Raw genomic sequence first — 12,847 nt, 5'->3', positions numbered from 1 at the left:
TGTAAATAACCTAAAGAAGAAATTGAAGCACCTAGAGGAGCAAGAAAAAGTTAATTCTAAAATAGCTAGAAGGACAGAAATAACAAAAATAAAATCAGAAATATCAGAGAGTGAAATAAGATCTACTATACACAAAATTAATAAATCAAAAAGTTGGTTCTTTGAAAAAGACAACAAAATTGACAGACCTCTGGCAAGATTAATCAAAAAAAGGAGAGGGGAGACTCAAATAAACAAGATTAGACACCCCACAGGTACACGACTGATATCCAAGAAATTCAGTCCATTATGAATAAGTACTACCCGGGTCTATAATCAAAGAAACAGGAAACTCTACTAGAAATGGATGACTTCTTAAGTATAGGCTACCCACATTGAACAATGATGAGGTAAACACATTGAACAAACCAATTTCATACAATGAAATAGCGGAAGCAATAAGGGAAATGCCAACTAAAAAGAGCTCAGGTCCAGACAGTTTCACTGTAGAATTCTACAAGACGTTTAAAGATGAAGTAACACCTATACTCTTGAAACTCTTCTGAGAAATAGAAACAGAAGGAGCAAACCAAACTCATTTTATGAAGCTAATATTACACTCATCCCCAAACCAGGGCAAGACCCAACAAAAAAAAGAAAATTACAGACATCTCTCTCGAACACAGACACAAAACTCCTCAATAAAATACTAGCCAACAGAATCCACAAACAAATTTGAAAAATTATACACTACGATCAAGTAGGCTTCATCCCCCAGATGCAAGGCTGGTTTAACATTTGCAAATTAATCAATGTAATACATCGTATCAATAGAGCTAAAGATAAGAATTATATAATTTCTCTGGATTCAAAGAAGGCATTTGACAAAATACAACATCCATTCATGTTGAAAGCACTAGAAAAAATAGGAACAAAAGGTACATTCCTTAAAACAATTACAGCCATATATGACAAACCTATAGCCAGTATTATACTAAATGGTGAAAGGCTGGAACCATTTACCTTAAAATCAGGAACTAGATAGGGATGCCCACTCTCTCCACTTTTCTTCAATATAATGCTGGAGCCCTTAGCCAGAGCAATAAGGCAAGAGAAGGACATCAAAGGGATACACATAGGGAAAGAAGAAATTAAGCTATCCCTGTTCACAGATTACATGATCTTCTACTTGAGTGACCCAATAAGCTCTACTCCCAAACTCCTAGAATTAATAAACCACTTTAGCAAATTGGCAGGATACAAAATTAACCTGCAAAAGTCAGTAGACTTCTTCTACGCCAACGATATACAAGCAGAAGGCCAAATCAAGAAAATGATCCCATTCGCAATAGCCCCCAAAAGAATAAAATACTGAGGAATTAACTTAACCAAAGATGTAAAGGAATTACTTAATGAAAACTATAGAAGGCTAACAAAAGAAATTAAAGAGGACACTAGGAAATGGAAAGACATCCCATGCTCATGGCTAGGGAGCACCAATATAAGGAACATGGCCATACTGCCAAAATTGATCTACAAATTCAATGCAATCCCCATCAAAATCCCAAAGACATTCTTTACTGAAATATATACAATCCAAAGGTTCATATGGAACAAGAAAAGACCTAGAATAGCCAAAACAATTCTAGGCAAAAAGAGCAATGCAGGTGGTATTACAATACCAGACTTCAAACTCTACTACAGAGCCATAATTAAAAAAAAACTGCATGATATTAGCACAAAAATAGACCAGAAGATCAATGGAAGAGAATAGAAGATCCAGAAATAGAACCACATGACTTTAGTAAAGTTGTATTTGACAAAGGAGCCAAAGATTTACAGTGAAACAGTCTATTCAATTATTGGTGCTGGCAAAACTGGGCAGCCACATGCAGAAAACTAAAAATTGACCCTAGCCTTTCACTATACACAAGCATTAACTCAAAGTGGATCAAAGACCTCAATGTCAGACCGGATACCGTGAAACTGCTACATGATAGAGTAGGAGAGACACTGGAGCTCATAGGCATAGGCAAAAGATCCCTGAACAGAATCCCAGGGTCACAACAGATTGGAGAGAGACTCGATAAATGGGACTACCTAAAAATAAAAAGTTTCTGCACAGATAAAAGCAGAGCCATTAAGTAGAGAGACAGCCAACCAACTGGGAAAAGATATTCACCAACAATACATCTGACAAATGCTTACTATCCAGTATCTACAGGGAACTCAAGAAACTAATCTCCCCCAAACCCAACAAACCATTCACTAAAAGGGCAAGGGAACTAAAGAGAGACTTATCAATAGAAGAGGTTCAAATGGCAGAAAAGCATATGAGAAAATGTTCATCATCCATGGTCATAAAGGAAATGCAAATAAAAACAACCCTAAGATACCACCTTGCCCCAACAAGAATAGCCAAGATTTTGAACTCAATGACAGATGTTGATGGGGTTGGGGAGCAAAAGGAATGCTACTACACTGCTGGTGGGATTGTAAGCTAGTTCAGCGACTCTTGAAAGCAGTGTGGAGGTTTCTTAATGAACTGGAAATTGACCTTCCCTACGATCCCGCCACACCACTTCTGGGCATCTATCCTGAACATCATAACCCAATATATGATAAGGACACCTGCTCAGCTATGTTCATCTCTGTACTATTCACAATAGCCAGGCAATGGAAACAATCCAGATACCCTACTGCAGATGAATGGATACAAAAAATGTGATATATATATATACATATACATATATATATGCATGCAATGGAATTCCATATAACCAACAGATAAAATAATGGCATTTGCAGGGAAGTGGATGACTCTAGAGTGAATCATGTTGAGACAAGTCAAGACCAAAGGAACAAAAGGCAGATGGTATCCTTAATATGTGGCTATTAGTTCCGAAGAGTAGAAGAGCGAGGACTCAGTATTTGCATACCCAATGTTATGGACACGGTACTGGAAATACAAATACAACTACATAGACATAAAAATTTATGACTCTATAGATGTTTTATTACATACATTAATATGTGTCTATGACAAACCAACCCTCAGCCTAATTATATTCTAAGTGCCAGTGATTGTATATAGAGATTCACTTCTTGAATATTTGTTAAAGTCATCATTTAAAATATGATATAAATTAATATGTTAATAAACCACTAAAGGCACTAAAGGCATTAGTGTTTAACTCTATAAATTATCAAAAAAATCATTAGCTAGATGACGGTCAAAACTGTGAAGGCCTGGCTGGTCTGCCACCATGTTTTCGTGAAAATCAGTAAAACTCCATTGACCAAAGACTGAACAACACAGACAGATCCTAAAACATGAACAGCAGAATTGCCTTCCTTCAGACCCCTAGCATCTAGTGGCTGAGACACCCTCGCTGAAGAATACCAATGGCAACTATAAGACAAACATAAGCTTTACTAATTAGCTTTCTACACTAAGTTGGTAGCCTGCAAGGAGTCCAGATGTTTCAACTAAGCCAAGTTCATCAGGCTGGAGAAAATGCTCGTAAGCTGTCTTGCCAGGTTTCTCCATCATGAAGAATCCTGAAGGCTTTCTTAAGATTGTTTTCATAATGATTAACTGGAAACATTAAGTAAACAGAGGTTTCAGGTGAGGGAATCATCAGTGACATTACGTCATGTTCCATCTGGAATGGAGGAAGACCACACACTACCCATCCCTCTCCCAGACGAAAGCACTGAAGGAAGCCACTGCATGCATTGAGCGTGAAGACTGTATTAAACACTCCACATTTGAGGGAGACGTCATCAGTACCCAGCCAATGTACTCACACACAAAAAACAGGCTTGCGGTGCACGGGCTGCAATTTCTCATGAGAAAAATGGACCTCACAAGGAACCAAGTGAGCAGCATTGCATGCATGGCTGACCATCAAACGGCTAAGATGACAGTGTCGTGGGCAGTGGATACGCTGGCCTGAGACATTCATCTCCTTTGGTCTGTGCTGGCAGGCATGATTGACTAGAGACACTGGCTTTCGGGGAGGCAAGTCTGTCCCAGGGTGGTGATAGTGTGAGACCCTGCTCTCATGGACAGAATGCCTGGGGCCAATGGGGCTGGTTTGGGGAAAAGACGCCCTGGTGTTCTTTACTTGGCTTTGTTGTAGGTAAGGAGGAGCTAAGTGGTGGTGGGAATATCCAGCTGTGGGGGCCGGAACTTCATGTAAAGTTTTCTTAGATGCAGAAGGCTCCTGTGGAAGGCCCAGTTTTTCCTCTAGGATCCTTCCTACAGTGCTCATAAGCATCTGTGCTTCAGGCACTCCACTCTGCCTGAGCGTTCTGCTTGTGGATAAGTCTTGCTTCTTAGTATTGGCCGACTGGATCTTGGGGTTTTGCTGGCAGTCTGCCTGACTTTTAGCTTTAGAGGAAAATAATGCCATAAAAAAATTCTTGATCCGATTTCCAAAATGAATCTCTGGAGGATGCTGTTCTTTCTCTGACGCAGATAGGGAAGAGTTCTTCCTTGCACTTCTTGCTTTCCTGACCTGGGCAGGAGAGTTCAAATTCTGTCCTTGCAAGGGCCTTGTTCCTGCAGGCTTTGCTTTCTGTATTCTGGGCCTCTCACAGCTCTTTGTTTCTTGGGGGCCATGAAACACCTTGCTGTACCACGGGCCTGGGGTGATGGAGGTCTTAGGTTCTTGCTTTGTGCTGGGCCCTCCCGTTCGTAATGGAGAGCTTGACTCATAGATAGTGGACGTGCTGCTTCCGGAAAAGTTCTGTGAGCTACTCAGAGAACACTGTGAAGCCAGCACGTTGGTGTCAGTGTCGCAGTCCTGCAGGTTATCATCAAAAGGTGGACTTTCACTTGTACTGCTAGATTCTGCCTGGTCTTTCAGGCATGAACCTGGTGGATGCCTAGCAATCGAACTTCTGGAGGGTAATGGCGTTCCAGTGGTCCTCACAAATTCTAAACTTCTAAGGTGCAGATTTTGTAAGTCTTTGTTGACTGTCAAGTTAGTGGGCTGTCTCTCTTCATCCTTGGCCATTTCAACTTCAGACTTGTCAGATGCAAAGACCTTTGCTATGGACACATTGTGGCAGAGGCTTTCTTTTTCCTGTGTCTCACATATGCCCATTATTGGGCTGTTATTTGTCTCTGGACTGCTTCCCTCTGATCCTGGCACAATGTCCTGGTGCCAGGTACTTCCTAAAAGGCTACACGTTTTGGAATTGGAGAGCAGTCCCTCTTTTTCTCCAGGTGGAGAGACCACTGAGGGATCACAGAGGTGACTACCCAGTGTTCTGCTCAGGGTTTCATGTGGTGGTGCTTGAGGAGGCTGTGTGGTATGACCTGATTTTTCTCTCCCTGGCAGTTTTGGCAATTTGTCCAGAGCTTCTTCCTGGAATGCATCCCCCTTAGAGGTGAGATTGGCCCTGAAGTCACAACAGGCCAGGTGTGGAGAAACTTCCCTGGAAAAGGGCACAGGGGGAGCCTTTTTTAAAGTAAGGTGATTTATGGACTTGAGAATCTTTAGGGACAAGCCCCACTTGTGCTTCACCCAAAGCTTCTTGATATGCGCCTCCAGAAGCTGTTGGCTGGCAGCATCCAAGAGGAAAGCCTTCTGGGAGGAGCTCGTGCAGCTTTCCCTAGTATCCAAGGATGCTTCTGTACCAGTAATGCTGGAGCTGGAGTTTTCAAGGGGGGCCAAGGCATGGTCTGTTGAGCCCCTGGAATGACTAACATGCAAAGGGACCTTGTCCCTGTTGATCTGATCCCATTTTTTTTATTAAATGGGCTCTTAGGGCTTCTCCTAGACTGTTCATACCTGAATAAATTGGGGGAAAATATTCAGAATCACTATGTGATGAGCTCATCACGTCACTTTCTGATTCTCTCAGCGTGTTAGCTTGCACACCATCTGCTGAGCAGCTTTCTGCATCCCTGTCCAGTTGTGTGGCTACCCCAGTGCTGTGATGTTCCAGGTCCTTTCTGGAGTTCCCCCATTGCTGGGATGCAGAGCTCTCTGAGGTTCCCCTCTCTTGCCTTCTGCAGCAAACGTCTACATTCCTGGAGTTCTGTGAACACCCTGGCTTGTCCTCTGCCTGGTCTGTTACTCGGGATTTCTTCCCAGAAAACACCTGGGTCTCACAATTTCTTTTATGGAGGTGCTGGATGAGCCTCTCTTGGAGGTGGTTTTCCAGCTTTTTCCTCATTTCAAGGCTGATGAATTCACCTGGAGTCTTGATAAAGTCTGTCTGGCCCTGATCTTGTGTAAAGGCCTTGAGAGACTGATTGACCACAGCGGGTAGAATTCTCTGACTTTCCAGGTGCTTCCTGGCAAGGTGATGTTCTAGGTGTTGGACAACAGGTGGGACTGTACAGGAATTCACTGGAGGTGAATGAGAGGATAGGACCGGCATATAGGATGGGACATGAGCCTGAGCTTGGCTCTCAGCCAGTGGTGGAGACTGGGGCCAGGGCAAGGTGGGACTGTAGTTTTGTGATTGGCTGAAGTGCTGCAGTAAGGGCTGGGGTGGAAAGTGCTGTGGAAGTACATTATCTTGGTCTTGTGCTGGCATGAAATTATAGAAAGTATTGAATAGAACAAAGGGTAAGACTAGTGTCTGCCCAGATATTAGGACAGGAGCCACCAGGGACTCGCTGTGCAGAAAGGGAAGGCCCCAGAACAGCTGGCTGCATTTCTGTAAGACCATGGGGAGAAGCAGCTCCGGAGACTCAGGGAGCTGCTGGGATTCTCCCTTGGTGTTCCAGAAGGCCTGTGGGATGGCCGCGCCCTGGGCCCTGCCCAGTGACTTCATCATGTTCCCCAGAGAATCCAGAGGGTGTTCTTTCTCCTCCCCAGCGTTCTCCTTAGCCCTCTTACTAATCACTACCTCCAGCAGCTCCAGGATGTCAGAGTTGAGGGCTGGGCTAGGAGAAGGCACCCGAGAGCTGTTGGTTGGAGAGCCGCTCCATGGGGTGCTTTCTGGTGGAATTTCCCTGAAGTTAGATGGAAGACCCGAGTTTGAGTCATGGCTGGGTGGAGTGCAGGCCACAGGTGGAGGAGAAAGAGAACGGGGAGGAGAAAGAGAACGGGGAGAAGGAGGTTCTAGAGGAATCAACAGCTCTGGAGGCTGAGGCGCAGTGTGGTGTGACTGTGTCTCAGCAGGAACTGAGGAACATGTCTGGACTGGTGACAAGGTAGAGGCCAGAGGCTGCAAGCCCTCGTGGGAAGGAGCTGGGGAAGCCTTTGGGGACGCAGTGCTGGAGAAAGCGTCCTCTTCACAGTGTCCAGCTGCTGGGTGGGCTGCAGCAGACGCTGATTTGACAACTTCACCTAGGGTGTCTCCTTTTAATAAGTGCCTGGAGCTGCTGTTGTCACTGAGCTTCCCTAGGTGGCTGCAGGAGACAGAGACAAACTTTCTTCAGCATCTGATAGGCCTAGGAGGATGGGCAATTGTGACTACCTGCTCTCTACCTACTGAAGCACACCCTGCCATCTTTTACACAGCCCCTAGACTTCTCTGTATCCCACATCTTCCTATCAGTGCCATCCTGTGCCAACCCGAAGTCTTCCTCAACCCCGAGATAACCCCATTCTCTAGAGAAGAAATGCAGGCTCAGTCACAAGAGGAAAATCCTTACCTGGTAAGAAGGGAAACTAGATCGTGAATGTCCTCAAGCTCTTCCTGAGTGTCTCTGCAAGCTAGAAACACACACTGTGGTTATGGCAGACATGGGAGAACCCCTAGATTTTACAGGAGGGGGAATGAGACATTCCTTTGTTAGAGACCATGGAAGATCCCACTGGATCCCAAATCTGTATTCATGGCCACAAGGCAGGTTCCAATGCTAAGAGGGCCTAGAGAGGGGTAGTGCTTATTTACAAGATGCTTTCATCTCTGCCAACCTCCGTGGCCGCAAAAGCTCTCTTGGATGGTAAGGAAAAGGATCTCATGTGTATTATAATTCTTAGGGATGTGAGTTTGTCCACACTGGGGCTTGGAGGTCACACCTCCCTATCTAGGCAGGCTTGCCTCAGCCTCCTTGCCCCTCCTCATTTGTGACACACCTCCTTCTAAAGGAATGCTGTCTCATACATAGTCTCTTTAGTTCCTCCCCATGTGACAGACCTCACTATCAAGGCTATGTTGTCTTACTTTGCCCTTTTGGCCAATCCTCCCTTTGTGACTCATCTCCCTATCAAGGCAGTGTTACCTCATACATAGCCTCTTAGCTCCTCCCACTTTGTGACACACCTCACTATTGAGGCAGTTACCTCACAGCCTCTGAGCCCCTCCCTACTTTGTGATGAAGCTATCAGCCTCATTCCAAGGGGATTTCTGATTACTTTCCTTCTAAAGGCTACCCAAAAACTGACATCCTTGGCATCCTGGCTCTGGTTATCAGAGACAGAGTTATCCCCTTGTGACAAAATGCAGAACTTACCTTTCAGAGCACTTTTATTCTTTCTCTTCATCTGGCCTCTCTTCTCCACATGATGCTGAGAGATGAGAAAAACAGAATTTAGACCTCTTTACTCCTCTTCTTTCCCTAGACAAGTTCAGATATGTGCTGTTCCTGGATGAAATGATGCTCTCTTTGTCTGTGTCCCTCCATTGTTTTTCCCCCTTATTGAGTGGGGCAGATTATTTCTGTTTTCATGATTGGAGATAAAGACTTAACACAGATCACCTCTGACTCTCCTCTGTTCATAGGACCTCACACTGTGGTTTCCAGGTTCCCCTCAGTTTCCTGGTTGGCTTTTGCTTCCTGAGTCCAAAGGTGACCTTAGCCTGTGCTGGCAGGTTTACTTGGGCCTAGTGCAGCCCTCTAAGCAACCTAATGCTAGGAAAAGTGTGGCACTCAGGCCCCTGGTGTGACATGGTAGTGAATGTTCAAATCCCCTGCCTCTCAGGAGCTCTTTCCTGGGTTGCTGAGTTTCAGGGTTTGATTTAAGCCTGCCCCCTTGCTGCACACTGAGTAGATGTTTTGAGAGCTCAGTATAATTACCACAGTGAAATTACCTAAGTACAGGACAGGGTTAGCACTTCCCTGTTCTGACAGTTCCTAAGAGAAGCTGGCTCTTCTCTTTCCTGAGATTTCCCTTCTGCCAGACCTTGCCAATTGAAGTGGGAAAATGGAACCAATAGAGAAAAGAACCATTCTTTAAGAACTTTCCTTTAAATTATTGTTCAACAGTTTCCATTTAACAAAGCAGATTATGAATGTGATACATTTTGATCACTGCTAATCCTTTGTTCTCATCCTTCCTACTTCACCCACCTCTTCCCTCATTTTTAATTTTGAAGGTTGTCCACTAGACTTTTCTGAATTGCCCCCTCAAGGTGAAGCACTCCCTTTCCCGTTGACCTCATGCCACTCTTGCCAAAGTCCATTTTCTGCTATGTTACTTTGCTGAATTTTGATTTTTGGCTTCCTCATGAATTATACTTTGAGATCTCCCTTTAATTTACTACTTTTCTGTATATACTTTTTTGTATATACTTTTGTACTACTCAAGTGGAATGCATGTGAGTATTGTAAGCTCAGTCTAACGTCCCACACATAAAGGAAAACATGGATCCTTTGTCTCTCTGGACCTGACTTAATTCACTTAAATTTTCAAAGTCTTCAATTTTATTTACCTATATCACCCTTTCTAATGGATGAATAAAATTCCATATATATATATATTATCTATCTATCTATACCTATTTTGTGGTGGTCTGTCCCTGGGGTTCTTACCTTCCTCATCTTGTTCTTTCGCACAGGAGTGGATGAGGGTGGATTTCCCTGGAAGCAGGGCAGGAGCAGTAGTAGGAGGAAGAGCCCCTCTCCACACACAATGGCAAGGGACATGTCCATTGCCAAGGTGGTGAGGTCGGGGCTCAGCCAGGGGATGGCAAGGCTTTTCAGTGAAGAGAGGGGATTCTCCATCATCTGAATCGCACTATTGCTCGTGAGCAACTGAGCTCTGGGCATTTCCTTTGGCATCATATAGTCAATGAAGGCTGACATCACAGAGGCCTGCTTTGCAGTAAGTCACAAAGGGGGAGGGGTGATGCGTAACAAAGTCCTCCCCCTGCCTCTAGCTCAGCACTTCCTTCCCTCCTGGGCCTCTAGATTCCCACCTCCAAGTTCACCTGCTTGGCCTGTGAGAGGCAGACCTCAGTCCATTTCTTGAGCCTTCCCCCTTGAACCCAGACATTAGCTGTTCTTGGAGATCACTGTTTGAAATCTGCATTTTTCATAGTTTCATAAATTTTTTCTTAGCTCTGGAATGTGTTGTTTCACTTGACTTTGTAATTTCTAGATCACCTCTGTGTGCAGTTTCCAACTTTCCCATGTAACTGGAAATTCAGTTCTCTGAATTCAAGGTCAATGAGATTAGTGTCTTAGAATAAAAGAAATAAAGGTATATTCATTTGCAGGAAAAATGAGAACTACTGCTATTGTCTGAGAAAGAAGAGAGGTCCTGGTGGATAATGGAAGAAATACAGCTTTTATAGAATGGCTCAGGAGCTTTCTGATGGACTTAAATGCTGAGGCCTGACGTGTGGCTGAATGGTGGTTTGAGGCCTGCGGGTTTGTAAATGTGCTGCCCATTAGTATCTGGAGGTGTATTTCTTGTCCTGAAAGTTCCTTCAATGCCCTGTAAAGCAAGCTAAGGAGAAGAGGGTGATGACCTTGATGAAAGTATTAAATACCTTTAATTTTCTCTCCTGGAGAATGGAAAGTAGGCAGGTGGTGGGAGGATGGGAGAGTGAGATAGAAAAATATGCTGCCTTTAAAAATCTTGGATAACTGAAAGTATCCTGGTTAAGTCATGAGCTAAAACTTTACATGGTAGCATATTTAGATGCTTGTTTCTGTTAAAATTTTCCTATGTTTTAATCTTATCCACCGATTTCCTTTTCTTCTTTTTTCTTTTCGGTTCTCTGGCTTGAACTCTGGGCGTGTGCACTGTCCCTAAGCTCTTCAGCTCAAGGCTTGTACTCTACCACTTTGTGCCTCTGTGCCATTCTGGTTTTCTGGTGATTCAATGGAGATATTAGACTCATGGACTTTGATGCTTGGGATGGCATTGAACTATAATCCTCAGATCTCAGCCTCCTGAGTAACTGGGATTACAGATGTGAGCCACCAGCACCAGGCTCCTGCACTGGCTTTGAAAATGGTTACTGTAGATGGCAAGATGCTTCCCCCTGGAATGGAGTAATGTCCTACATGACTTGAGGTCTCACAGGTGTCATCCCAGCTAAGCAGGAGACAGAGTTACAGGATAGAAATCCAAAGCTGGTTTCAGATAAAACAAACAAAAAACCAAAACAAACACCAGGAAAATAAAAAAGCAAGAAAGAGTTGGGGTCTAGTTCTGCCTAGTAAGTGTGAGGTCCTGAGTAAAAATCACAGTATTGCCAAATAAAGGACCTTTAATAAAAAAGTAACAAAGAAGTATGATTCTGTTTTCTTTATACTCCCATCATCATCAATTTTTCATGCATTTAATCTAGGCTTTTGTGTGTGTTGATCTTGAACCCAGGGCCTAGGTGCTGTCTTGGAGATTTTGCTCAGGGCTAGCATTTTGCCACTGGAGTCACAGCTCCACTTGCTTCTGCTTGTTTCATAGCAGCTAGCCTAGTCGACAAAAAGGCCTACTACCCTGTGGTTTTGCTTTTTCATAATAACTAGTGATATTTCATGAAGTTATACATCTAGTCTGGGAAAATACCAATTAGTGTCCCGTGCCATTTTAAAAGTAGGCTTATTTTAACTTAATTTATTTGTCTTATTATCTTGTGCAGTCCTCGGGCTTGAACTCAGGGTCTGGGTGCTGTACCTGAGCCTTTGTGTTCAAGGCTGGTGCTCTACTACTTGAGTCACAGCTCCAATCCTCTGTGTGTGTGTGTGTGTGTGTGTGTGTGTGTGTGTGTGTGTGTGTGTGATTAATTAGAGATAAAAGTCTTGCATGCTTTCCTGCCTGGGTTGGCTTTGATTTGTGATCCTCAGATCTCAGCCTGTTGAGTAGCTAGGATTACAGACGTGAGCCACCAGCGCCCCACAGTTCATAAATTTTTATTATTTAGTGATATAGCGCTCATTTCCCAGCTGGAATAAACACTAGACAAGCCTTTGTTCTATGAAATTATTTTCTTCAAACCTCGGTAGTTAATTCTGCCCTGACCTCTCGTTCTGAATTCACATACAAGTTTGCTAATATTTCAGTATTTTGTAGTATGGAAACCTGATGCACAGACATCCCCCAGCTCCAAGTTCACTCTGTAGACAGGAGCAGATGGGACTGTGGAGGAGGAGGTACTGGTGGGGAGCCAGTGGTCTGGTAGGCACTTCCTCCCCTTCACCACTGGATCGCTGGGCTCCCCAGACTGTAGGGGCTTGGAGCCTGCCTGTCAGTGCGGTGGAAAACAGAACACTTGAAGTTGGATAGTACTCCTTCCTGGGTATAAAGTCTTGCATTTGTTAATTAAAGCCAAGAACCGTGGGGATATGATGGTTTTGAATTTATTCTGGCAAAGGTGCAACCATATCTGCTGTTAGAATGAGTAATTGACAGATTAGAAATCCCTTTGGACGCCTCTTCCATCTTCATACAGTGTTGGACTTTAAAGGTGTCATAGTTAAGGAGATAAATCTGGTAAAGTTAAGCTCATGGCATGCACTGTATTTTACCACCTGGAGTGGTAGACATAAAGAAAAAGATGATTCCTTCTGTAGTGTATATTTGTGAAGGCACAGATGTTTGTGAGGTCAAGTTTCCAAGGACTTTGCATTCTGCCTGTAAGAACCAGAGTTGGGGTGTGAAATATGAGGACAGATTGGGGATGTGCATGCAACATACTTTGTGGCATGAATACAGCCTTGGAA

General features: G+C 43.9%; 1 protein-coding gene across 1 annotated transcript; it reads right to left on the bottom strand.

Annotated features, from left to right (window-relative positions):
• Window positions 1-3,201: 3,201 nt before the first annotated feature.
• On the bottom strand, window positions 3,202-8,481 carry LOC150065142 (spermatogenesis-associated protein 31A6-like). Its single transcript, XM_090329307.1, has 5 exons — window positions 8,408-8,481; window positions 7,604-7,664; window positions 5,784-7,357; window positions 3,790-5,674; window positions 3,202-3,391 (listed from the first exon to the last, which is right to left on the bottom strand). The coding sequence occupies exons 1-5, from the start codon at window positions 8,436-8,438 to the stop codon at window positions 3,202-3,204; spliced, it is 3,741 nt and encodes a 1,246-aa protein (XP_090185433.1). The 5' UTR covers window positions 8,439-8,481.
• Window positions 8,482-12,847: the final 4,366 nt, after the last annotated feature.

Source organism: Megascapheus bottae, chromosome 3 (assembly GCF_031878675.1).
Source record: "Megascapheus bottae isolate mThoBot1 chromosome 3, mThoBot2.hap1, whole genome shotgun sequence".
Lineage (NCBI taxonomy): Eukaryota > Metazoa > Chordata > Mammalia > Rodentia > Geomyidae > Megascapheus > Megascapheus bottae.
The sequence above is the reverse complement of the archived record's forward strand: the minus strand, read 5'-3'. Positions and strand labels throughout refer to the sequence as shown.

Excerpts from the sequence above, each read along its gene's own strand:
- LOC150065142 (XM_090329307.1), bottom strand. The coding sequence starts at position 8,438 with ATGAAGAGAAAGAATAAAAGTGCTCTGAAAG. Across the intron at positions 7,665-8,407 it reads GAATAAAAGTGCTCTGAAAG|CTTGCAGAGACACTCAGGAA; the intron begins GTAAGTTCTGCA and ends GTGTGTTTCTAG. Across the intron at positions 3,392-3,789 it reads CGCAAGCCTGTTTTTTGTGT|TTGCCATTGGTATTCTTCAG; the intron begins GTGAGTACATTG and ends TTTGTCTTATAG.